At 43.4% G+C, this 26,735-nt stretch overlaps 1 protein-coding gene across 1 annotated transcript in view; it reads left to right on the top strand.

Annotated features, from left to right (window-relative positions):
- LOC144607912 (proproteinase E-like) overlaps positions 1-26,735 on the top strand; it is a 40,939-nt gene that overhangs the window by 12,875 nt on the left and 1,329 nt on the right. The window contains exons 5-10 of the mRNA XM_078425040.1: positions 6,998-7,092; positions 7,173-7,270; positions 7,411-7,539; positions 11,317-11,453; positions 16,383-16,525; positions 26,477-26,629. Coding sequence (XP_078281166.1) covers positions 6,998-7,092; positions 7,173-7,270; positions 7,411-7,539; positions 11,317-11,453; positions 16,383-16,525; positions 26,477-26,629 — 755 coding nt within the window. The remainder of the gene's footprint in view (positions 1-6,997; positions 7,093-7,172; positions 7,271-7,410; positions 7,540-11,316; positions 11,454-16,382; positions 16,526-26,476; positions 26,630-26,735) is intronic.

Below are 26,735 nucleotides of genomic sequence, written 5' to 3'. Positions count from 1 at the left end.
GTGTCGCAAGTCGGTATGATGTGTGACTTGCAGGAAAACGACACTTGTGGAGTTGCATGCGCCTGCTCTCCTTGTTCCTTGTTCACTGGGAATGTGGGCGGCAATGGGGCAAATGACAGATATCAGGGGGGATTGAGCACAATGGTGGAGTATGTGCAGAATGGAGAGTGGGCAATGTGGTGTGGGGGGGGGGCAGAGTGTGGGGGTGCAGATTGTGGGGGGGGCAGAGTGTGGGGGTGCAGATTGTGGGGGGGGGCAGATTGTGGGGGGGGCAGAGTGTGGGGGGGGGCAGAGTGTGGGGGGCAGAGTGCGGGGGGGCAGAGTGTGGGGGGGGGCAGAGTGTGGGGGGGGGCAGAGTGTGGGGGGGCAGAGTGTGGGGGTGCAGATTGTGGGGGGGCAGGTTGTGGGGGGGCAGAGTGTGGGGGGGGCAGAGTGTGGGGGGGCAGAGTGTGGGGGTGCAGATTGTGGGAGGGGGCAGATTGTGGGGGGCAGAGTGTGGGGGGGGCAGAGTGTGGGGGGGGCAGAGTGTGGGGGTGCAGATTGTGGGGGGGGGCAGATTGTGGGGGGGCAGAGTGTGGGGGGGGCAGAGTGTGGGGGGACAGAGTGTGGGGGGGGCAGAGTGTGGGGGGGCAGAGTGTGGGGGGGGCAGAGTGTGGGGGGGGCAGAGTGTGGGGGGGGCAGAGTGTGGGGGGGGCAGAGTGTGGGGGGGGCAGAGTGTGGGGGGGGCAGAGTGTGGGGGGCAGAGTGTGTGGGGGGGGCAGAGTGTGGGGGGGGCAGAGTGTGGGGGGGGCAGAGTGTGTGGGGGGGGCAGAGTGTGGGGGGGCAGAGTGTGGGGGGGCAGAGTGTGGGGGGGCAGCGTGTGGGGGGGGCAGATTGTGGGGAGGGTGGACAATTTGCTGTTTGTGGAATATGCAATGTGCGGGGAATAGGCAGTGTGAAATGTGGGCAGGGCAGGACAGAGGAGGGAGGGAGTAGTGTAAAGGATGGTCAGTGAGGAGCACAGAGAGTGTGGAGACTGCAGAGTGTAGAGGTTGTGTAGTGTACGACGTTTACCGTGTGGAGTGTGGTCAGTGAGGAGAGTGAATATTGTGGTGAAGATGTTGAGAGGTTGGTGTTAACTGTGTAGAGAGTGAACTGCATGCAGTGTGGGCAGTGGTGAGTGGACAGTTGGAGTGTGCAGTGTGAGAGTGGATGGTGTGAAGTGTGGGCAGTGTGGAGAGTGGAATGTGTTGAGTGTGGTCAGTGTAGATTGTGGGCAGAATGGAGTGTGGAAGATATGGTGCGGCATTGGAGAATGCGGGCGCGGTGGAGAGTGGACTTTGTAGGGAGTAGGCATTTGGAGTGTGGGCATGTGGAGTGGGCAGTATGGATGTCAAAGGGTAGTTAATCTGTGGAACTCATTGCCACAGAGGACTGTGGAGGCCAAGTCAGTGGATATTTTTACGGCAGAGATGGACAAATTCTTGATTAGAACGGGTGTCAAGGGTTACGGGGAGAAGGCAGGAAAATGGGATTAGGAGGCAGAGGTCAGCCATGATAGAATGGCGGAGTAAACTCGATGGGCCGAACGGCCTAATTCTACTCCTATAACCTGTGAACTTGTGTAAGTGTAGAGCATAAAGTGTGGAATGCGTGGAGAGTTACAATTTGCAATGCGGGTGTGGGAGAGAGTGGCCAGTGTGGAGTGCAGACAAGTGTAGTGATTGAAAACGAGGTTGAGGGAAGGGTGGGACTGGCAGCTCAATGTTCAAGGGTAGAGAAGTTTCAGATCTGACAGAGGGCAATGCAAAAGAAGAGGGAGGGTGGCACTACCACTGTTGGAGAATGGCACAGCAGTATGTAGAGAGGATGTTATGGAGCGAGCATCCAACAAGGCCATCCAGGAAGAACTTAGGATGAGTAAGGGTGCATTCCTATGAAGGAATGCCCTCTACCCTATAGGCGACGATGTGTTTGCACATTTTTCAGGCAGAAACCATGCCATTTGGAGTGAATTGTTCATTGATCTTTAAAAATTGACCCCACCCCAAGCACCAACCACCCCCAAATCCCCCCACCCTCCCTTTAAGCCACGAGTTCTATTGTAGGGCATCAAGCAATGTCCATTGGTTGGACGTATGTGGTTAAAGTCAGGTCAGGCCATCATTATCCAGGGCTTAAACATTGCATGAGCACTCACCTAGAGTAATTCTGTCTCAATTCTGAAAACTTGAAAGCTTTAACTCGATTGATATCATTCATGAACATCTGGCACAGAATGGGGAAGGACCCACAATCAGGAAACCTTGTCGAATTTTATCTTGACTGATATACAATCAACTCACATCAAAGAGTGATAGAGAGAGAGCTGGACTCCAAGGGGACATGAATAAAAGCTCAAGTGGTAAAGGAAAAGAAAATAATAGGCTGGAAATGGTTCCATTCCTGCAGCACTTGACAATTTGCCATAACTCTGGAATGGGCCCATTCACGAACAATGACTAGACGGAGTATAGGAAGGGAGTGCTTATTAACATGGTGTTAGGACAACAATTTCACCCCCAGTATCCGCAAGATAAAGAGCTAACTATTGACTTCAGGAAGCATGGTGGAGGACATGCCCCAATCAGCACCAATGGTGATGAAATGGAAATGGTTGAGAGCTTCAAGCTCCTTGCTGTTAATATTACCAACAAACTGTTGTGGACCAACCACATTGAAGCCACCGCTAAGAAGGCATAGCAATGCGTGTACTTCTTTGGGAGACTGAGGAAAGTTGGCATGTCTCCAATGACTCTCACAAACCTCTACAGATGCGCCATAGAGGGCATGCTGTCAAGTTGCATCATGGTTTGGTTTGCGGACAGCGCTGCCCAAGACTGCAAGAAATTGTAGAGAGTTGTGGATGTCGTCCAGTCCATCATGCAGACCAGACTCCCCACCACCGACCCCACCGACACTTCACACTGACTCGGCAAAACAGCCAACATAATCAAAGACTTGTCCCACCCCAGTCATTCCTTCTTATTCCTGCTCCCTTTAGGCAGAAGATACAGAAGCTTGAAAGTGTGCACCACCAGACTCGGGAACAGTTTCTTCCCCACTGTTATCAGTGTTCTGAACAGTCCCGCCATTAGATAGGATAATATCTGATTCCCCTCTACCCCAGTGTGGACATTGGACTTTGTCTATGGAACTAGTGTGCTACAATGCTGAGAACTACTTTCTGCACTCTGTATCTTCCCCTTTGCTCTATGACTTTTACTTGAGTTTGACTTGCCTCTAAATTATGTACCGTGTTGTGTAGTTTAGTATTTTCATTGTATTTCAGTACATGTAATGATAATAAACCTACACCTAAATCTACATGTGTAGGAAGGAACTGCGGATGCCAAAGATAGACACAAGAAGCTGGAGTAACTCAGCGGGACAGGCAGTATCTCTGGAGAGAAGGAATGGGTGACGTTTCGGGTTGAGACCCTACTTCAGACTGAAAGTCACGGGAAAGGGCAATGAGAGATATGGACGATAATGTAGAGCGATAAAGAACAATAAATGAGCAGGAGGAATCACAGAGGGGGAGCAGCGAAAGTGATGTTGCAGAACTCTCGTTGGAGAGAGGAGGAGAACTTCTTCAAAGTAGACACACCTTGAGGAGATGTCGGAGTGGAGCAGCCAAAATGGAGGAAGGGCCTGCTGATGCTGGTTTAAAAATCACCTATTCCTTGAAGTTTTCCACCTCTCTCCGATGAGAGTGGGCACCATCCTCTGTCGCTGCTCCCCCTCTGATTCCTCCTGCTCAATCATTGTTCTTTATCGCTCTACATTATTGTCTATATCTCTCGATTCCCTTTCCCATGACTTTCAGTCTGAAGAAGGGTCTCGACACGAAACGTCACCTAAATCTCCATGCTGGATTGGAAAGTGCATTTAATTTACCATCAGGTGTGAGGCCTGGTCAGTGAACAGCGATCTTTGGTTGGAGAGTTGGCATGACAGAGACAGAGGTTGTTTGGCCCATCAGGTCGACCATGACACTCAGAGGAAATTCATCAATCTCATTCACCCATTCCCTTTCACACATCAATTTACAACCCCAGTTCTCCTGACATACACCATTCTAGAGAGCATGATAGACACAAAATGCTGGAGTAACTCAACGGCTCAGGCAGCTTCTCTGGAGAAAAGGAATAGGTCATTTTTCAGGTCGAGACCCTTCATCAGACTGAATTGCAGGGAAAGACTGATTTTGTTAGCACAAGACAGGACCTGGTGAAAATAGACTGGGTGCAGATGCTTGTGGATCAAATGGTAGCTGAAAACTAGAAACCTCTTAAAAGAGAGTTCGTAATGTTCAGCGGGACAGGCAGCATCTCTGGATAGGAGGAATGGATGACGTTTCGGGTCGAGACCCTTCTTAAGACTCCAAGCCGAAACGTCACCCATTCCTTCTATCCAGAGATGCTGCCGGTCCCGATGAGTTCCTCCAGCATTTTGTGCGTATCTTCAGTGTAAACCAGCATCTGCAGTTCCTTCCTGCACATAGTAACAGTTCAAAGTCAGCATGCACCAGTAAGTATGAAAGGCAAAGATCACAAGATTAGGGAACCTTGGATCAAAGAATACTGAAGCTTTGATCAGGAAGAAATGGAAACTTATGGCATCGATGGGGTACTGAAATCAAAGGATTCTGTTGAATAAAGATTGTGCATGAGAGAATTTAAGAAAGAACTCAACAGAGCAAAAAAGAGGCATGAAATATCCTTGGCAGATATGATTAAGGAGAATTGCAAGATATTCTATGTATATCAGGAAGAGGCTAGAGAGGGAAAGAATGGGTCCCCTTTGAGTACAAACGTGTAATTTATATGTGGAGCCATGTAATGTGGGCGATATCTTAAATGGAAACTTCTCATCTGCATGCACCAAGTATAAGAACCTGGAAGCTAGTTAATTCAGGGTTTGTGGATGGGGATATTCTGGAGCACATCAGTATTCGGAGATGTTAAATGTAATGGGGTATATAAAGTTTGATAAATACCAGGGTTAAAAAGAGATCTATCCTGGGTTGCTATGGGAAGTAAGGGGGAGGCTTATTGGAGTGCTGATGGGATTTTTCCCATTGTTATACACAGGTAAGGAGCTAGAAGGCTGGAAGATAGCTAATGTTGTTTATTTAAAATAAAGCAGGGATAAGCCCAATAAGTACAGGCCGGCGACTCGTTTTTTGGGAAATAATTGGAGGAATTACTAAGGGAAAATGTCCTTTTGGCCCATCTTGTCAAATGCTGACAAAGATGTCCCATTTGCCCATGTTTGGCTCCTATCCCTCCTAACCTTTCTTACCTATATAGCAGTCCCAAAAACTTTTTCATATTGTTATTCTGCCTATCTCAACAATGTGATCTGGCTCACGCCTGCCTCAATTATTTCCACAATATGTAAGGGACTACATCCTAAAAAGGGATTGTATCCTAAACTAAGTGTGTCGTCTTGATCTCCCAACCTACCCCTTTTCATTTTTTATCTGCACTTGATCTGCAGCTGTAATTCTGGCTATTTTCCTCCGCATATGCCATGATTATATTAATTTCTGGTATCATTTGAATGTATAGCACTGTACCTTGGTACAGTTGACAATAATAAGTTAATACCAATACCAAAGAAAGAAACCTTTTATACGGTAAAAAGTTGCTAAGTTTCTTTTTCGGGGAATTAACTCTCTAGTGCTCAGTTCATTCAGTACTGCAAGATTTCACGAACAACAATGAGACAAAGGATTCATAACTTATTTCAGAGCAAAAATGAGGGGATACACCTGGGAGGTCAGGCAACATCATTAGGGAGAGGTGTGGGATCCTGAAACGTTCTCTTCCTATGGGTGATGGCAGACCTGCTGGGCACTTCCGGGATTCTCAGTGTCTGTTTCAGTTTTCTGCTAGATATTTATTGCAAAAGATATTCTCTTTGATTGTTGAACAAATATGACACGAAAGTGGGTGGTATCGCAGATAGCAAAGGTGGTTATCAAAAATTACAGCTGAGTCTTAATCAATTGGGCTGAGGAATGGTGAATGGAGTTTAATGCAGATATGGGTGAGGCGTTGCATTTTGGAAAGTCCAACCAGGGTAGGACCTACAGAGTGAATGGCAGGGCCCTAGGGAGTGTTGTAGCACAGAGGGATTGAGGAGTACAGGTACATACAGTAATTCCTTGAAAGTGGCATTTGATAGGGTGGTTAAGATGGCTTTTGGCACATTGGCCTTCATCAGTCACGGTATTGAATATAAAAGTTGGGATATTATGTTACATTTGTAAGGGATGTTGGTGAGGCCACATTTGGGGTATTGTGGTTAGTTTTGGTCACAATTGGAAATAATTCAATATCTACCCGATCACACCCATAGAATATCTCTTAAACTCCCCAAAATACATAGAACATAGGCAAGTTGGGGCTGAAGAGCCTGTTTCTGGACTGTATTACTGATTCTTATGAGAGTTCCTTTCAGCAGTAGTCTGATCACAGTAGGGAAGAAGTTGTTTCAGAATCTGGTGGTGTATGCTTTCAAGCTTTTGTAGTTTCTGCCCGATGGGAGAAGGGAGAAGAAGTGACCAGGATATAAGTTGTCGATTATGTTAGCTGCTCTTATGAGGCAGAATGAAGTGCAGATGGAGTCAATTGTGAGATGGGGGGAGGCTGGTTTGTGTGATGGACTAGCCAACATCTGCAACTCTGCAATTTGGTGTAGTCTTGGGGAAAAAAAAATGCCAAAGCAAGTCGTGATGTATCCTGATAGGATGGGGTTTTTTTTATGGTGCATCTATATAAATTGGTAAGAGTCATTGGAGACATGCCAAATTTCCCAAGTCTTCTGTCTATATTTTGTTATAGCTAGGTTATATTTCTGTGCTTGCCATTGCACTGAGTCTCACTCTGGGTTGGAACAGGATAGTGAGAGGGGTGTTAGTGTTAGTGGAGAGCTCATCACTCAGTATTGATTCCTTTTTGCTTTGCAGCCTATGCTTTTGAGTTCAGTTGTGGAGAGCCGGTCTACAAACCAGACATGGACGAAAAGAGTAACAGTGTCAACCCGTTCAGCTGGCCATGGCAGGTAAACCAAGACACACACTTAATCAGTTCAAACAACATCTTCTGATAATGCAAACAACACCACATGTTTGTTGTGCATAGGTTTCGTTGCAAGCTAAAAAAGGAATTTCCTACATTCATACTTGTGGAGGAGCGCTCATTGACCCAACCTGGATCCTAACAGCTGGAAAATGTATAAAGTGAGTACTGCCTGAGGAAAGGTAGCCTTCTCCCTGTGAAAACGAGTCATATATTTCCACTGACGTGGGAGCAGATAACCTGCTGCTTGCACGTTCCTCTAATTGTACTCTCCACTAATGTTATGTTCTTGTCTTTAAAGCGAAGGTACTAAATACCGGATTGTGCTGGGGAAGTATGATTTGACATTGACCGAAGGTTCAGAACAATACATCGAACCCATCAAAATGATTGCTCACCCAATGTTTAATCCAAAATGTCTCACTTGTGGGTAAGTCTGTACCTCTGCATGAACCCATTGGAGATTATTATTACGTGCTGCGTGAGTGTTGCACATGCTCCGTGAACATACACATCCTGGGGCAGGATTAGGGCTCTCGCCCCAAGCCTGTTAGCACATTAAACGTTCCCTCCCTTCCCATCTTATTAAATAGTTTATGCTCTAAGAACATTCAAAGGCTCTGCATCCTCGAGGGAAGGAAAATGAAGCCCCTCTCAAATCTTCTAAACTGCAGAGGATGCAAATCGACTGTTCAAACCTTCATCAGGACCTTATTATTTATCATTTATTATTATTTTTATTATAATTTATTATTATTTGTTATTATTTATCATTTATTATTATTTGTTATTTATCATTTATTATTATATGTTATTATTTATTATTTATTATTATTTATCATTTATTATTTTAAATTATTTTATTATTATTTATTATTATTTATTATTATTTATCATTTATTATTATTTGTTATTATTTATCATTGATTATTATTTTTATTGTGTATCATTTATTATTATTTTTATTATTTATCATTTATTATTATTTTTATTATTTATCATTTATTATTATTTTTATTGTTTATCATTTATTATTATTTTTATTATTTATCATTTATTATTATTTGTTATTATTTATCATTTATCATTATTTTATTATTTATCATTTATTATTATTTTAATTATAATTTATTATTATTTGTTATTATTTATCATTTATTATTATTTGTTATTATTTATCATTTATTATTATTTGTTATTATTTATCATTTATTATTATTTTAATTATTTATCATTTATTGGTATTTGTTATTATTTATCATTTATTATTATTTTAATTATTTATCATTTATTGGTATTTGTTATTATTTATCATTTATTATTATTTGTTATTATTTATCATTTATTATTATTTGTTATTATTTATCATTTATTATTATTTTTATTATCATTTATTATTATTTGTTATTATTTATCATTTATTATTATTTTTATTATTTAGTATTAGTTGAGTGAACCTTCCTTCAAATGTTTCCATTGCACGAACATCCTCCCTTAAATGACAGGACAACTGGACACAATACTCCAAATAAAGTCACATCATTGTCCAATATATTTCCCTCCTTTTATTCAGATTCCCACGCAATAATCATAATGCTCACCATTCATTGTCACTTTCTGTGTCCGATGTGAGCTATCGGCCAGTCGGCCACCACTGTAATATCCAGACCTCCTGCACCATTATATAATTTGGCAGTCTCTCACCGCCTGCATAACAGATGTGTTCCTTGCTAAATGGAACCAGTGTGAAGGAGAGATCCATTTTGTGTATAAACACGTGGCAATGGCAGTAATAAAAGAGGCATAGATAGGTTCATGAGTTCTCGGAGCAGAATTAGGCCATTCAAGTCTACTCCGCCATTCAATCATGGCTGATCTATCTTTCCCTCTCAACCCCATTCTCCTGCTTTCTCCCCATAATCCCCAACACCCTTACTAATCAAGAATCTGTCAAACTCCACCTTAAAAATATCCATTGACTTAACCTCCAAAGCCATCTGTGGCTGGTGAGAGATACGGCAGACAGTGAGTGCAACAGGACTGCGTACACATATCCTTAACCATCCCTCCTCTGGAATACGGAATGCACGTTACTGGACACTAAGGTTAGTGACCTTGGATACCAAGTGTTAAAATCTTCACCAGAATGTGATAATTATTATTTTTTCTTCTTGCTGATGTTCTCCTGCACTCTCCTGAAGTTGGAGAATTGAATGCGATCTTTGAAAGCAGCACACGATGGGTGATAGTGAATCAGTACCCTAGATGGGTGATAGTGGGTCAGCACCCTGATTCAGTCACATTGATTTATTTTCTGATGAAGTTAATGAGAATGAGCAATGGGGCAGATGGCCGATTCATTCCTTGTCTGACCAGAGAAATGGTTCTCCCTACTGGTCTGGGGTAGATACTACTTCAGGTTCAACATTGTCTCGAGACCTTTCAGATGTGCCCCATCACTTGGCACAAACCTTGTCTTTATCTTTCAGAAAACAATGGGATTAAGCAAAGGTATCATCACCAAATGTGGAGCCCTTACCATTTCACATATGTGCACAAGGACGGCAGGTGCATTGTATAAATATAGACACAGATATGCAAAGAAGCATACATGAACTGACAGACAGAATCCAAGGTGAGCTAGCTTGGGGAAAGGAGTCAGAGGGTAGTTGTGGAGGCTTGTTTCTCAGATTGAAGGAAGACCTGTGACCAGTGCAGGGGTCAGTGCTGGACCCATCTCTGTTCCTGATCTACATTAACAATTTGACTCACAATGTAGTTGACATTGTTAGTAAATTTGCAGATGACATCAGAAATAGGTGTTATAGTGGAGAGTGAGGACTGATATCCTAGTTTAATGCAGGATCTAGATTAATTGGGAAGGTGGGCCAAAAAATAGCAAATGTGAACTTAACTTTGTTAGGTGTTGCAATTTGATAATGCAGACTAGGGCAGGATGTGTTCAGTAAATGAGCGTCGTAGAACAGAGAGATCTGGGAGCGCAGGTGCACGGTTCCCTGAAAGTGGTGAGTAAGGAAGGCAAATACTTTTGGCATGCTTGCTTTCATTAGGAAGGGTATTGATAACAAATGTTGGAAAAATCATGATGCAGCTGTACAAGTCATTGGTGAAACCACACTTGGAGTACTGTTTGCTCATCTACAGGAAGGATGTCATTAAGTTGGAAAGGGTGCAGAAGAAATTTATCAGAACATTACTTGGACTTGCTTGCTTGAATTACAGGGGCAGGTTTGATAGGTTTGGGTTTTTTTCTTTTGAGCATAGGAGACGAGGGGTGATCTTATTGAGGCATATGTGATCTTGAGGGGTATGGATAAAGTGAACACTCACAGACTTTTTCCCCAGGGTAGAAGATTCTGAAGATTCTGAAAATTAGGCTTAGGCTAATGTGAGAAAGGAAGGATTTATGATGGACCTCAGGGGCAACTTATTCACTCAGAGGGTAGTTCGTGTTTGGAATGTGCTGCCAGAAGAAGCTATGGAACCAGATACATTTACGACTTTCAAAAGACATTTGGATAGGTATATGGATAGGAATGTTTCCAAAGTGATATGGGGCAAATGGAGGCTAATGAGACCAGCCCAACATGCCAACTTAGTTGGCATGGAGAAGGTGGGCCGAAGGGGTTGTTTTCACGCTGTCCAGCTCAATGACTCTAAATCTATGTATCAAAATGATCTGTGACTTGGAAGTTTGGTGGTGAAAATGCCCTCCTGGTGGAGCAGGAGGTGAGTTTGGAGTTTTCCCAATTGGTTCTGTGATGGAGGGCTCAGGTTCGGTGCTGACCTCAGATTTCTGCGGAGTGTATGTAATCTCCCAGTGAATTTGCTCACAGCCTGATTACATATGTAAATCAGGCTGCTGCAAATTACCTCTTAAAAAAAAGATTCATAGGAGGGTTGATGGGCGTGCAAGAATAAATTGGAAGGCTACAAGGAAAATGATACTGCAGGGATTGATCTGTTGGAAGCTGGCATGGACCTTATGGGACGATTGGCATCCTGTGTTGGAAGAGGCTTTGGTGAATAGCTTTAGCGAGCAGGTCCATTGCTACATCTACTGCTATCTCATAACACCCTCTGCAAGGTTTATGATGATCTGTAAATTTTACCCACACATTATTTGAATTGGAATAGAGCTTAAAGCCTATATAACTGAGTGTATGATGCACATTGTTGCTCGTAGGTTTGATTTAGCTTTGTTAAAACTCTCCTGGCCTGTGGTCTTCACTGACAAGATCAGACTATCGTGTCTCCCTTCAGCGGGCGAAGAACTACCAGATAACTACACGTGTATCGTGACTGGATGGGGAAAACTCAATGGTACAGTATGTAATTTTTAATTAGCTTTAAAAGATGAATATTAAAGACTATGCTTATATAAGGAATGAGTAAAGTCTCTGTCTAGTACTTCTGATGCAATTGACTCGAGGCATTTGTGAATTGTGACAGGGAATACTCCTGATCCATTTGGGATTGATAACCAGTGCAGAAGGCAGGTGGGACATTGGATGGCTGCCTCTCATACCAATCATTTCAAGGATATAAGGAATAGTAGACACAGGCCATTCAGCCCCCTCCTCTTGCTTTGTTATTTAATAGAATCCCAATTAATTGTTGACCTATGCACCTCTTTCTCCCCCTCCTCTTGCTTTGTTATTTAATAGAATCCCAATTAATTGTTGACCTATGCACCTCTTTCTTCCACAGAACATTTGATTCTCTTAACATCCACAAATGTCTCCAACTATCTTTTAAAAATACCCAGTGGCTGAGGCCCGGCAGCTATCTTGAGTAGAGAAGTCTAAAGATTCACCTTCTGATGGGTGGAGAAATTTCCCATCTCCGTGTTGAAGGGCAACTTTGCATTCTTCTCCTCCGACTAGCAGGAGCAATGAGATGATCTCTCATTCTTACAAACTCAAGAGTGGACAAACCCAGTCTGCTTAATCTCTCCTCATGTACGACAAACTGCCTGACCCAGCAATTAAAGCTGGAGAATGTTTGTTGCACTCACTATCACAGAGAGACCAGAATGGTACAGATTACTCAAAGTGCAATTCATTTTGAACCTATATACAGTATTTGCAATTACTCTTTAACATAAATCCTCTGGCAAAGAAGGCCAATGTAAAGATTGCCAAGCATGCAGTTGCAAGATAACTTTCAGATATTCCAGCAAGGACACCCAGACTCCATTGATCACCATCATCTTTCAATCTCTCGCAATTAAAATGTAATTTAAGGTTTTGTTGCCAGAGTTGATGTACGCACACTTTCCACATTATATTCCATCTTCCATGGCCTTCACTGAACCTGCCAATGTCCTCTTGAAACCTCCCTGCATTTCTCTCACGTCCAGCTGGTATCATTCACGGAAACAGATTCAAAAAGCTGGAGTAACTCAGCGGGTCAGATCGCACCTCTGGAGAAAAGGAATAGGTGATGGATCGGGTCGAGACCATTTTTCAGACTTGAGAGTCAGGGGAAAGGGAAACGAGAGATATAGACAGTGATATAGCGAGATATAGAACAAATGAATGACAGATGTGCAAAAAAGTAACGATAATAAAAGAAACAGTCCCAGGTGTTACTTGCCAGGATGACAGTGAAACTCGTATAACGACTAGGGTGGGGGAGGGACAGAGAGAGGGGGGATGCAAGGGTTACTTGAAGTTCGAGAAATCAATATTCATACGGCTGGGCTGTAAGCTGCCTAAATAAAATATGAGGTGCTGTTCCTCCAATTTGCATCTGGCTGCATTAGTGGATTTGATATATTACACTTGTTTGCCTCATCCAGAGCATTGATGCAGATTCGGAACATCAGCCCCTTCACCCACACAGACCATAGCCCCTGCTAGCCCCTCAAACCCACACATCCCTGCCCTTTTACACCCACAGACCCCAGCACCAGCCTTTCCATACCCACAGACCACAGCCCCTGCCCTCCATTCCCACAGACCTCAGTACTAGCCCCTCCACTCCCACAGACCCCAGTACTAGCCCCTCCACGCCCACAAACCCCACCCCTGCCCTCCGTACCTGCAGGACTTGGCATCCATATTGAAAATCATCCTTTACGCCTGCGCTCTGTTTCCTCTCCATTATCCAAACCTCATTCAACATTAGTATTTATTCCCAATCCTTCTGCTTACATTTTGTTGAATAACTTCACGTGCATCTTATGAAAGGCCTTCTGAGAATCTAAATTCACCACAACCACATTCTCCTGATTTATTCTGATTTGAACCTCAAAAAACGTTGACAGATTTGTGAAACGTGATTTCATGGTAACTTTGCCCAGTTCCACGATTTTTCAAGTACCCTGTTGCCCTTTAATGAATAAAGGTTTCCAGCATCTTTTCTTAATGCCGATGCTGGCCCAACTGGTCTGTTGATCCTGTTTCCTCTCACTGTCATTGCTAAAGTTGCTGGGTTCCATTTGTTACCTTCATTATATTTGCTATTTGGGCTGGACCCTCTGGAATGCCAGGAGCTAATGGCCAATGCATGCATGATCTCCACATGCACCTCCTTGTGTCAGGGGACCTGTCTCAGAGATTCATCGGCTTTCCGTCCGCATTATTCTATGGTCTAATTTTATTTTTTTAACTCCTCCCTCACTCTCCATAGTATCAGTAAGCTTACAGCATCTTTTTCAACCCAGACTCAAAGAGGTGTGTATCAAGGAAAAGATTAGCAGAGGTAACATGACATGACTTACAGACTGAGAAATTGGGAGAATTAGAAATGGTGGAGATATTAAACATATTCTCCACCGCCTTCCTCTTCACTCCACAATCTCTTGATTTCAAAGAAACAAATGGTGAAAGCACAGTCTTCTTATTTTACCCCCCTTACTCCCATCAGCTCTCCCGCTTAAGCTGCCCCTGTTTATGTAGACAAGGGTGGCGTAGTGGTAGAGCTACTGCCTTACTGTGCCAGAGGCCCGGCTTTAATCCTGGCAACGGGTGCTGATTGTACGGAGTTTGTACGTTCTCCCCATGTCCTGCGTGGGTTTTCTCTAAGATCTTCGGTTTCCTCGAAAGACATACAGGATTGTAAGTTAATTGGCTTGGTATAAATGTAAAATTGTCCCTAGTGTGTTTAGGGTAGTGCTAATGTGCGGGGATCGCTGGTCAGTGTGGATTCGGTGGGCCATAGGGCCTGTTTCCGCGCTGTATCTCTAAACTAAACCTAGGTCCAACCAGTTGGTAATTGGAAGGGACTAGGTGAAACAACATAATGTGAAGTGTACAATCACTATTGCCCAAGTTCACATTTACATTAGGATTCTGGGACTGTGAGTAATTAAACCATGAGAACACAGATGTTAACCCATAAATCTTCCACTTAATGGAAAGTATTTCGAGGCATCATTAGTGGTATCTGTCAAGGCTGTTTGAGAAATATTGGTAAGTCATCAAAACTTTGCACTCATGAATAAAGTTACAGATTATATTAGTGTTGTATAAAAGGACTTTGGTGCCTTTCCAGTGAGTTAATTTATAACAGGATCTAAGGTATCACAAAATGCTGGAGTAACTCAGCGGGTCAGGCAGCATCTCTGGAGAGAAGGAATGGGTGATGTTTTGTGTCTATCTTCCTGGATGCTGCATCTCTTGTATATCCTATAGCTGAAACCTAATAATTCGACAGCTCCCATTATCGATGATGCCACCACTTTTTAAAATAGGATGAGCATATCGAAAGAGCAACGGCAAAGTCCAGGGAGTAGCTAAAGAGGCTTGCCAAGCCCATTTTCTGATTCTTTATTCACTCATATTCTTCTCCTTTAGTCTCCTTGCATCTCAAAGAACTGGAGGCGAGCTGTGATTTGCACTCTGTCTAAGTCCACCTGCCCCTTTTCCCTGAGATTGCTGACATTTCATGACGGCCTATTGCACACAAACTCTTCCCAAACATAAAAGATAAAGATGCTAATTAAATCACCTGGCACATTAGTTTATCAAAGTCCTTACCGGAATGTGTACAGTGCATATCTGTGAAAATATGACTTCTGCAAATCTCAATCGTTAAACATATCAGCAAATCCTTGACATGAGAATCAAAAGTTCAAAAGTCTTTAAGCAGGACAAAAGTTGAAAAGAAGACTCTTCAACTGTGCAGGAAGGAACTGCAGATGCTGGAGTAACTCAGCGGGACAGGCAGCATCTCTAGAGAAAAGGAATGGGTGACGTTTCGGGTCGAGCCCCTTCCTCAGTCTGAAGAAGTGACTCGACTCGAAACGTCACCCATTCCTACTCTTCAACTGTACCCAGGTATGTGTGCCTGGGGCTAGGCACCTGGGTTTCTGAGTTGTGAGTTAATTGGCTGCCATCATTCCACATTAATTCCCTCATTGTAGGAATGTTTGACTGCCACAGGAACCCTCAAATAAATCCCCACTGAAAAGATTTGCTGGTGTCAGACACTCCACAAAATACTTGTACCATGGAAATAGAACAACAAGCACCAGCAGCAACTCAGGCATTGAGTCTTCCAATAACCAGTAATGCTTAATCATTAATTGTCTGTGAAGAAATTTGCCTTGGAGGAACATCAGATCAAGAATTGACTTTGAACTTATTCCACTTCACTTCACTGGTGGAACTGGATTTTTAAGTCCATTGGCCTAGCTTGGCTTCACAATACCTAAAAGAGAACAGTTTCCCCCACCCACACCGCCCACACCACCACCCCCCACACATACACAACCAAAAAAATACAAAAACCATCCCAACACCGACACACAACAAAAAAAAAAGGAAAAAAGACGAACAGACTGCTAGCGAGCCGCAGCCGTTAGGCGCCGCCACTTCCGGTTGAGGGGGAGGAGGATGTGCTAGGTATTACACTGCTGCCAATTGTACATTTCAAATCATTGTATTTGAATTCCTTTCTACAACGGCACGGTGGCGCAGCGGTAGAGTTGCTGCATTACACGGGTGCTTGTCTGTATGGAGTTTGTACGTTCTCCCCGTGACCTACGTGCGTTTTCTCCGACATCTACGGTTTCCTCCCACACTCACTCCAAACACGTACAGGTTTGTAGGTTAATTGGCTTGGTGTAAATGTAAAACTGCCCCTCGTGTGTGTAGGATAGGGTTGTAGGATAGAGTTAATGTGCGGGGATCGCTGGTTGGTGCGAACTCGGTGGGCCTGTTTCCACGTTGTATCTCTAAACTAAACTAAACTAGTAGTTTTCTGTTTTAACCCAACTGATGACATATGTTTGACATTATGTAGGAAAAGGGCTGAAACCACGCAAGTTGCAACAAGCGCTTCTACCTGCAGTCGACTATGACACCTGCAGCCAGAATGACTGGTGGGGCACCAAAGTGATGGACACCATGATTTGTGTTGGTGGTTATGCCAAGAATGCATGTGAAGTATGTCATTAAGCTCATACCTTAAATCAGTCAAATAGTATCTGCAAATGCATTCAAAAGACAGTAATTGTTTCTATTTCCTCAGCTCCATGACTGATCTTTTACAGGCAGCTCCTAGAAACAGAGGAACAATGGGCCATGCATTACAAGACCATTGGACCGCTATCTCCATGCCCAATGTCAAAAAATGGTCCATAGGATAAATGCAGCTTAATCAAAATGCACCCGTTCAATCTTATTTCATTTTTACATATGTAAAAGGGAAGGTAGACACAAAATGCTGGAGTAACTCAGCGGGTCAAGCAGCATCTCTGGAGAGAAGGAATGGGTGACGTTTCGGGACGAGACCCTTCTTCAGACTGATGTCAGGGGAGGGGGCGGGACAAAGATAGGATGTAGTAGGAGACAGGAAGACTGGTGGGAGAACTGGGAAGGGGGAGGGGAAAGAGAGGGGCAGAGGAACTATCTGAAGTTGGAGAAGTCAATGTTCATACCGCTGGGGTTTAAACTGCCCAAGCGAAAAATGAGATGCTGTTCCTCCAATTTGCACTGGACCTCACTATGACAATGGAGGAGGCCCAGGTCAGAAAGGTCAGCTTGGGAATGGGAGGGGGAGTTGAAGTGCTGAGCCACCGGGAGATCAGGTTGGTTAAGGCAGACTGAGCGGAGGCTCGAGGGAATATCATTTAGTTGCAATTCTGGGAAAATGGGTTGACAGCATTTATGTTAGAAATCTGAGCAGTGAGTTGAGTTGAGTTTAGTTTATTGTCACATGTACCGAGGTAGAGTGAAAAGCTTTTGTTGCGTGTTAACCAGTTAACGGAAAGACAATACATGATTACAATCGAGCCGTTCACAATGTATAGATACATGATAAAGGGAATAATGTGAATAGCGTTTAATGAGAGGATTTATGGTGACATAAAAAGGCTTCACTCTGATTTTGTACCAGATCTGGACTTTGAAATGCTGGGAAGATGTAATGTGTTAAGAAGTCTAATTTTTACCGTTCTGAAAATAAAATGGGTTATGTAAAGGAATTTGGCATAATTTTGCTTGCAATAGCTGCACATCTTAAATGCCCCACAGAACAGTATAAAGATATGACAGAGAGACTAGATCCGATTTTCTTTTGTTTTCTTATCTACATAGGGTCAGTGCACTGTCCGTTTCCAGGAATGGAGAATTGTAGCTGTGAGGAAAGGCTGGATAAGCCAGGATTGCAGGAGTTTACTAAACCGAACCAGGAGTAGTCTATTTGCCCCCCCCCCATTCTGACTACACCAATTCAACAAGAACACGGCCGATCTTCTACCTCAATGCCACTTCCCTGCACTAACCTGATATCCTTTGATTTTGTTAACATGAGAAAAATCCATCAGTTTCAGTCTGGAGCGTACTCAGCGACAGATGCTTCACAGCCACAGTGAAGTATTGAATGCTGCTGTTGACTTCCGTGGGATCTTGATGTCCTTGTACACAAAAACATCTTCCTTGGGTGAAGAAGTTTCTTCCGGTTTCATTGCAAGTGTTCACCCTTTAGTTTGAGGCTATCTCATGTCTCTATCCATCCCATCTCTACACTGACCTCATCAATCCCAATAGAATTTCTCATTCTCTCCAAAGTCTGGAGAATATGTGCCCCATCTTCCTAATCACTTACTCCTCATTTGACAAATCTGCCTGCTTAGAGAGTATTCCTGCTGTACTCCATTTCCACAAAGGGGTTTTTCCAAAAGTTGCGAAATCAGACCTGCACAACTTCTTCCAGATGTGATTTTATCCTAGACCAATATTGTTCTATCAGAATGCATAGCTTAAATATTTCTACATTATATTAATGGCCCATGCCCATCCATTTAACGTACCTGCACCCCTGACAATTCAATTCAATTCTATTCCCCTCACAGGGTTCAGTACCATCCAGATTTGTACCATTAGTAAACTTGGATAAATTGCCTTTGTCCCCTCATCCAAATCATTAATATAGATGGTGAACAGCTGGCCCTAGCATCAGTTATTCTTGCACTCACAGCTCCTCACTTGAGAATTACCTGCTAATTCCTACTCTCTGTTTTTTGCCTCAATCCATGCCTGCATTTTATTCTTAATGAACAAAAGCATTGTTTCATGAATCATTATTCAAGGCCACATGAAATTTCTAAATAGATCATATCATCCAGTCCCTCCTTACCTACCTTGTTAGTTACAACTGCAAAAATGAACAAAAGTTGATTTTGTCAGAAGTTTTGTCAGAAGTGATTTCCTTTTCATAAATCCATAGTGACTGCTCAATTCAATAATTATTTTCTAAATGCCCTGTGACCATTTTCTGAGTAATGGATTCCAGCATTTTTCCTGCTCCTAATGATAGGGTGCACCTGGTCTCTATTTTTCTCTTTCGCTCATTTCTTAGGTTTCTCCTGGTTTTTGCATTTACATTTACATTTATTACCTTCCACTCTGTGGGATCTGTGGGTTAGGAGGGAGAGATAGATCAGCTGTGATTGAATGGCGAAGTAGACTTATCATATCATATATATACAGCCGGAAACAGGCCTTTTTCGGCCCTCCAAGTCCGTGCCGCCCAGTGATCCCCGCACATTAACACTATCCTACACCCACTAGGGACAATTTTTACATTTACCCAGCCAATTAACCTACATACCTGTACGTCTTTGGAGTGTGGGAGGAAACCGAAGATCTCGGACAAAACCCACGCAGGTCACGGGGAGAACGTACTAACTCCTTACAGTGCAGCACCCGTAGTCAGGATCGAACCTGAGTCTCCGGCGCTGCATTCGCTGTAAAGCAGCAACTCTACCGCTGCTCCTATCACTTATGAATTATTCTCAAATTAATGGAAGATGACAAGCAGTGCATTCACTATCCCCACGACTCCACAATTCCACAATTCGAGAGTTGCAGTCATCAGATCCTAGGAATTCATTTCCTCTCAGACCCATTAATTTCTCTGTCTTCTTTTTACTAATTCTCATGTTATTATAGACAATAGACAATAGGTGCAGGAGTAGGCCATTCAGCCCTTCGAGCCAGCACCGCCATTCAATGCGATCATGGCTGATCACTCTCAATCAGTACCCCGTTCCTGCCTTCTCCCCATACCCCCTCACTCCGCTATCCTTAAGAGCTCTATCCAGCTCTCTCTTGAAAGCATCCAACGAACTGGCCTCCACTGCCTTCTGAGGCAGAGAATTCCACACCTTCACCACTCTCTGACTGAAAAAGTTCTTCCTCATCTCCGTTCTAAATGGCCTACCCCTTATTCTTAAACTTTGGCCCCTTGTTCTGGACTCCCCCAACATTGGGAACATGTTTCCTGCCTCTAATGTGTCCAATCCCCTAATTATCTTATATGTTTCAATAAGATCCCCCCTCATCCTTCTAAATTCCAGTGTATACAAGCCTAATTGCTCCAGCCTTTCAACATACGACAGTCCCGCCATTCCGGGAATTAACCTAGTGAACCTACGCTGCACGCCCTCCATAGCAAGAATTATTATTACGTTCCTCATCTTCCTTGCCTTCTTCCATGAAGTCAGGCGCAAAATGATTGGTCAATTTCTTTCCTGTTTCCTTATTTCCGCAATGGAATTTCTCCCGGTGGTTTGTTTGGAACAGAAGAGGCCATGTAGTATAAAATTACGTGTTAAATGAAGTAAATAGGAAAGATAAATAGAAAAAAAATCATTTTCCACGTAGCAGAGGGGTCAAAAGAACAGGAGCAGAAATTCAACATACATACTGGAAGGATTTGAGGGGAGATGAGGAAAAGTTTATTTCACCCAGAGGTTGATTTCACTCAGACACTGCCTGTAAAGGTGGTAGTGGCAGAAGTCCTCAATGCATTTGAAAGGAGGCTTGGATGTGTAGTCGAAGAGCCGTGGATTGCAGGACTGTGGGCCCAGCGTTGGAAGGGGGATTTGGTAGAGTAGTTCTTTCTTGACGTTGCAGGGGTCTCCTCCTTGCTCCTAAATGTTCACTGCTCCGAAGATATATGTGGGATGATAACATAGGAAATAATACATACAATAAGGTTTAATACTAAATCCAGATTAAATGGGTTTATGCCAGTTCCACTTGCGTTAACAGGAGTACCGAGCTTCTGATTTCAGAATAATGAGCTCACAGTCAATATTAAACAGAGTGCAAAGTTAAGAATTGAATCAGACTAAAAGATAGCTATAAATAAATGAGACAAGCATGGTTTATATATCTGGACAGGAGTACAAGGAAGTTTGGGGGCATTGAAGCGATTCCAGGGACCCTACCTGCAGTCTCTCAGTGGCTCTGGGTCATTCATGTGGAGTGAAACTTGGAGGTTTTTCGAAACCCAAGTAAAAGGAAAGAATATCTAGAAAGATAACTCCAGACTTCAGTCAAACATTGCAGAGAGATGCAAGTTCAGCCTGCGTAGGCGTGACTGAAAGTGCACAGAAAAGGAGCAATTAAATACACTGAGCAATAAGATCTATCTGAAGGATAAGGAAATCAGAGGTGGGAGTATCATCCTGGTGATAAAGGATGAAGTCGCTTCATTGATGAAAGGTGTGTTGAAGCATAAAGGAAACCTTGGGTAGAATTAAGAAGCATGAAAGATGTAAGGTTTTGGAAGGAACTGCAGATGCTGGTTTACACCGAAGATAGATACAAAATGCTGGGGTAACTCAGCGGGACAGGCAGCATCTCTGGATGGAAGGAATGGGTGATGTTTCGGGTCGAGACCCTTCTTCGGACTGAAAGACAGGCGAGAGGAAGGCACAGCAATAAGGAAGCGGAAGGTGTCAAAACGAGACATCAAAAGAGATGAAGTTCAAGGAGAATGTAGAATAGATCATTGTTCGGAGAAAGTGACAACAAAGCAAATAACTAAAATATAATCAGGGAGACAGTCAGACAGGTCAGAGAACTGGGAAGGGGGAGGGATCGAGAGAGAGGAAAAGCACTTGTAATTAGTGAAGTCGATATTCATGTTGTTGTTGTTCGTCCTTCGGGTTCGAAGATGACCATGACTGCGCTTTCAGTTGGAGGATTGGTGACTGTGGGTCCGGAAGTGACTGGTGAGGCCAATCCGGGCCCGGAAGGCACGCCCACACATAAGGCACAAGTGGATGGGTGCTGCAGTGGAAGTGGAGGTAGCCCGGGCCTTGCGCGCGGTGCGTTTCCTCTGGGCTTCTGCAGTGCGTCTGTTCTCTGCTGCACGGGCTCCTGTGGTGAGCTTGCTGCGCCAGGTTGGACGGTCCAGAGCAAGAGACTCCCAAGTGCTGAGGTTGATGTCCAAGTCTTTGAGGGACACTTTGAGGCAGTCCTTAAACCGTTTCTTCTGTCCTCCTACTGAGCGCTTGCCCTGACACAGTTCTCACTGGGGTGTAAGCTGCCCAAGCGAAATATGAGGTGCTGTTCCTCTCATTTGTGCTGGGCCTCAGTGTGACAGAAGGACAGAAAGGTCAGTGTGGGAATGGGAGGGGGCTGTGTTGGTAGTTATGTACCTGTCCCTATAGCTGCTACAACATATTTGAATGCAAAGTACAAAGATCAGACAAATCCAAATCAAATAAGTTTTTTTTTTAAAGAGGGAAATTTTGCTTTGCTATCGATTTGACAAACAGATTACTGAATCACATAACTGTTTTCAGGATAATTTAGCGCATCAAAATATTTGACAAGCAGTTTGGTTAAATTTAGTTTTATGTAAGAGACTCATGAGGCTCACATGATTGATTGTATAATTGAATGATATAATCTAGTTTAATGCAGTGTTTGAAAAATACTAAAATTCTAGGTTTATATAAAGCTGGCTTTCACATGATTATAACGATAGAATTTCAAGATGGTTTTGTGAGTGACAATCTTAAGATCAAAATCAGGGTCTTAAACATTAAAAAAGGGACCATCTACAAAGTTGAGCTGGGAGCCTTAAAAACGTGGATTGAAAAATCATAATAAAATATGTGACAATAGATAATCAGTGGCAGTTGTTTAAATAATTGCTTCATAATTTTCAACCAAAGGTACACACAACGGAGGAATAATTTATCACAAAGGCATATTGGAGATTAGTGTAACACATAAGGAGGTAATTGAGCACATCGTTTCAGCACCTGCAGATAAAGAATAGGGGAATCAAAGGTTATAAGGACCATGCTGCAAAATGGAGTTCAGACTAAGATCAGATCAGCCATGTCCTTATGATGTTAAGTCCTGATGCAGGGTCTTGATCCAAAGGGTGACCGTACTTCACCTCCACAGATGCTGCTTAATCCATTGAGTTCCTTCAGCAATTTGGTTTTTGCTCATTGTGTAGAAAGGGACTGCAGATACGCACCGAAGATAGACACAGAATGCTTGAGTAACTCATCGGGTCAGGCAGCAACTCTGGAAAAAAGGAATAGGAATAGGAATCTCCAGAGATGCTGCCTGACCCGTTGAGTTACACCTGGTTTTTGCTCATTATTTTACTGTCTGGCAAATTTGAAACAACTGCGTGACATATTGCTCCTATATTTCTTATTTTCAATGAGTCAGAGACTGCCCCAATATTTCTTATTTCGAATGAGTCAGAGACTGCCTGCAGTAAACTGGCAAATCTGCCAAAGAGTGAAATATTGGAAAGACAGTGGGAGTTTAAGTGGGTTGTTTAGAATGACAGCATGGAAACAGGCCCTTCAGCCTACCCAAGGGCAGCACGGAGGCGTAGCGGTAGAGCTACCACCTTACAGCGCCAGAGACCCGGGTTCGATCCTGACTACGGGTGCTTGGCTGTACGGAGTTTGTAAGTTCTGCGTGGGTTTTCTCCGAGATCTTTGGTTTCTTCCCACACTCCAAAGACGCACTGGTTTGTAGGTTAATTGGCTTGGTATAAATGTAAATTGTCCCGAGTGTGTCTAGGATAGTGTTAGTGTGCGGTGATCTCTGGTCGGTGATCTCAGTGGGCCGAAGGGCCTGTTTCCGCGCTGTATCTCTAAACTAAATTAAATACCAAAGTCCTCAATGACCATCAATCATCCATTCACATTGGTTCTATGTTATCCCACTTTCTCAACCCTACACACCAGGGGCAATTTACAGAGACCCCATTGACCTACAAACTAGCGTTGTTCAAAATAGCGTTCACTGTATTACAGAACCTTACCAGAAGTCAGCCATAAGTGACTAAATAGGCAAAAGATGATGTAAAATAAAGAGCATATGTTCCACAATGCAAAATCTAGCTTAGATCCCAGCAGAGAGAGAATGAATACGTAGCTAAATGTGACAAAATTGATAGGAACAGCTTCAAAATGGAGCTTGAGATGAAATACAAGGGGAGCAAAATCAGCACAATTATTTGTGAACATCATATTGGTGCAGAGGTAGTGCTGTTGATTGAGACTCCTCCCGTGACTTGGTTTCAGTCCCGACCTCAGGTGCTGTTTGTGTGGAGTTTGCTCATTTACCCGGTCACATTGTGGTTTCCCCCAAGTGCTCTGGTTTCCTCCCGTGAGATGCGTTGCTAAATTAATTGGCCGTCAAGTACTAAAGCTGCCTCTAAGGTCCTCCTTAAATCTCTCCCCTTTCACTTTACACCTATGCCTTCTCGTTTTAGAATCCTCTAGCCTGAGGAAAAAAACTGAGCTTTGACTTTATCCACACCCTTCATGATTTTGTACCCTTCAGTAAGGTGACTTCTCAGAACTTCTGCGCTTCAAAGTAAAATGTCCCAGCCTCTTCAACCTCTCCCTATAACTCGAACCATAAGGTCAAGTAACATTATAAGATCATAAGTGGTAGGAGCAGAATTAGACCATTCGACCTATTAAGACTACTCTGCAATTCAATCATGGTTAATCTATCTCTCCCTCCTAATCCCATTCTCCTGCCTTCTCCCCATTACCTCTAACACCTGTACTAATCAAGAATCTATCTATCTCTGCCCTAAATATATCCACTGACAGCCTCCACAGCCTTCTATGGCAAATAATTCCACAGATTCACCACCCTTTGACTAAAGAAATTCCTCTTCATCTTCCTAAAAGAACGTCCTGGTGAATCTCTTCTGCACCCTTTCCAACTTAAAGGATATCCTTCCTATAACTGGACAGCAGAACTACACACCGTACTCCAAGTGTGGTCTCACCAATGATTTGTAAAGATGTTTCAATATGTGCCAACCTTTGTACTCAACGACTCAAGGAATGTCTTCACCACATTGCCAACCTGACCTTCCGCCTTTAGGGAACCAAGCACCTGTACTCTCAGATCTCCCTGTTTTGCCACACTCTCCAGGGCTCTACCACTTACAGTGTAAGTCCTGCCTGGTTTGACTTAGCAGAGTGCAACAGCTCACACTGCCATACCCTTGTTCCAGTCTCCCACATGAGACCTTGTTAAGGGCCTTGCTGAAATCTATGTGTACTATGTCACTGTACTAAACAATAGACTTTTTTAACCACTTTGAAAAGGGGAAGATAGATCAGCCATGATTGAATTACGGAGTAGAATGGATGGGCCAAATAGCCTAATTCTGCTCAGAATTTATGAATTTCTGAAAGGTTCAGGCAAATTAGTCACACAGGATCTCCTGTGTACAAACCCATGCTGACTATCTTGGCTCAATGCTTGCTTTACCAAATGTAAATTCATCCTTGATTTTAATCCTCTGATTTTTTTTCCAATAACCTCCCTACCACTTATGTGGGGCTCATTTGTCTATAATTACCTGACTTATCTCTGCTGCCTTTGTTGAATAGTAGATCCACTTTTGCAGTCCTCCAGCCACCTGGTATCCCACCTGGTGTCTCACCTCACCAAAGATTTAAGGAGTACCAGTGGTCTCCTCCCTTAGAAGTCAGGGACCCACGGCATCAGGGCTTCTGGATTTATCCAATTTCAAGCCTGTCAAGGCATCTAATTGATCTCCCGTTGTAGTGGTTTTCACCATGTTTTTGTCAATTGCCTCTGGCCTGGTGTAAGTGGAATGGGGGAAGGCCATCCCACCACAACCTTCAAGGCTGATCTCTGCCTTCTCTTCATCTCTCCCAGCCTTTACTCAAAATCCACCCGTTACATTCTTCAGATTTTTAACTAACCTGATCTGAAGAGCTATTTCTTGATATCGTGCAAAATCACCTCAATGAATGCTAAAGTCATCCCTCCTGGTTGCAGAATCTCCCACCACAAGACTTAGTTCCTCTATTCCAACCCCAGCAATGTTAACAATATGAGTGGGTATGCATCGAATCCACCCACTGGAGATAATCAGTATGCATTGCTTAATATCGGTGTCATCTTCATAGACTGATTATAATTTGTAGAGTGTGGGCATCAATTTTGGGTCTGGTACCAAATGAAGTGACGGGGTTATTTTGCCGTTTTCAGTTCACAGCATAGGGCCTCCGGATTAGTATAGTTTAGTTTAAAGTTGCAGCATGGAAGCAGGCCCTTCGGCCCACTGAGTCCTCACTGACCGTTGATCACCCGTTCACACTAACTCTACATTGTCCGACTTTCGATCCCCTCACTACACATTAGGGGCGATTTTACACAGGCCAATTAACCGACAAACCTGCGCGTCCTTTGCGAATGTTAGACGTGTTGTTAATGGTGCAGAGCAACGGCACCTCGCGAAGGTCTTCGATTAGCCTCACCTCCGACAGTTCAGACCAGAAAGCTGGCAAGAGCATCCCTACAACTTAAAACCCTTTCTGATTCTCCGCTAGGATGTAGCGCCACAGGGAAGGGGTATAATTTGCCCTGAACTGCTCTTCTGGTGGGGAATTAGTGGGGGCTGGTACCTGCAGTGGAGCTGAGTGAATGATGGAGGTGCACAAAGCTCCTAAAAGTGGGGCGTGCTGATTATTCTGGGTAAACACGAAACTGGGGTAGCATATGATGGGCAACATTTATTTGTTTTAAAAAAACAACATAAAGGAAAGATTTCTTTTACTTCAGGGTGACCCAGGCAGTCCTTTGAATTGTTTTGGTAGTGACGGCAGATGGTATGTCAATGGAGTGGGAAGCTTCATGGGACCCGTTAAGTGCAACACGCCGAAGAAGCCCAGCGTCTACACTCGAGTGTCTGCCTTCAAAGGTTGGATTAACGATGTAAGTCCAACCCTTTAAATTCTTTTAAATTCCATCGAGGATCGTGTCCAGTCAGAGTATTGACCACTGTGTTTCAAATCGACTGTGAGTGCAAAAATAGTGCTTC

This window comes from Rhinoraja longicauda, chromosome 30, assembly GCF_053455715.1.
Source record: "Rhinoraja longicauda isolate Sanriku21f chromosome 30, sRhiLon1.1, whole genome shotgun sequence".
Classification (NCBI taxonomy): Eukaryota; Metazoa; Chordata; class Chondrichthyes; order Rajiformes; family Arhynchobatidae; genus Rhinoraja; species Rhinoraja longicauda.
The sequence above is the reverse complement of the archived record's forward strand: the minus strand, read 5'-3'. Positions and strand labels throughout refer to the sequence as shown.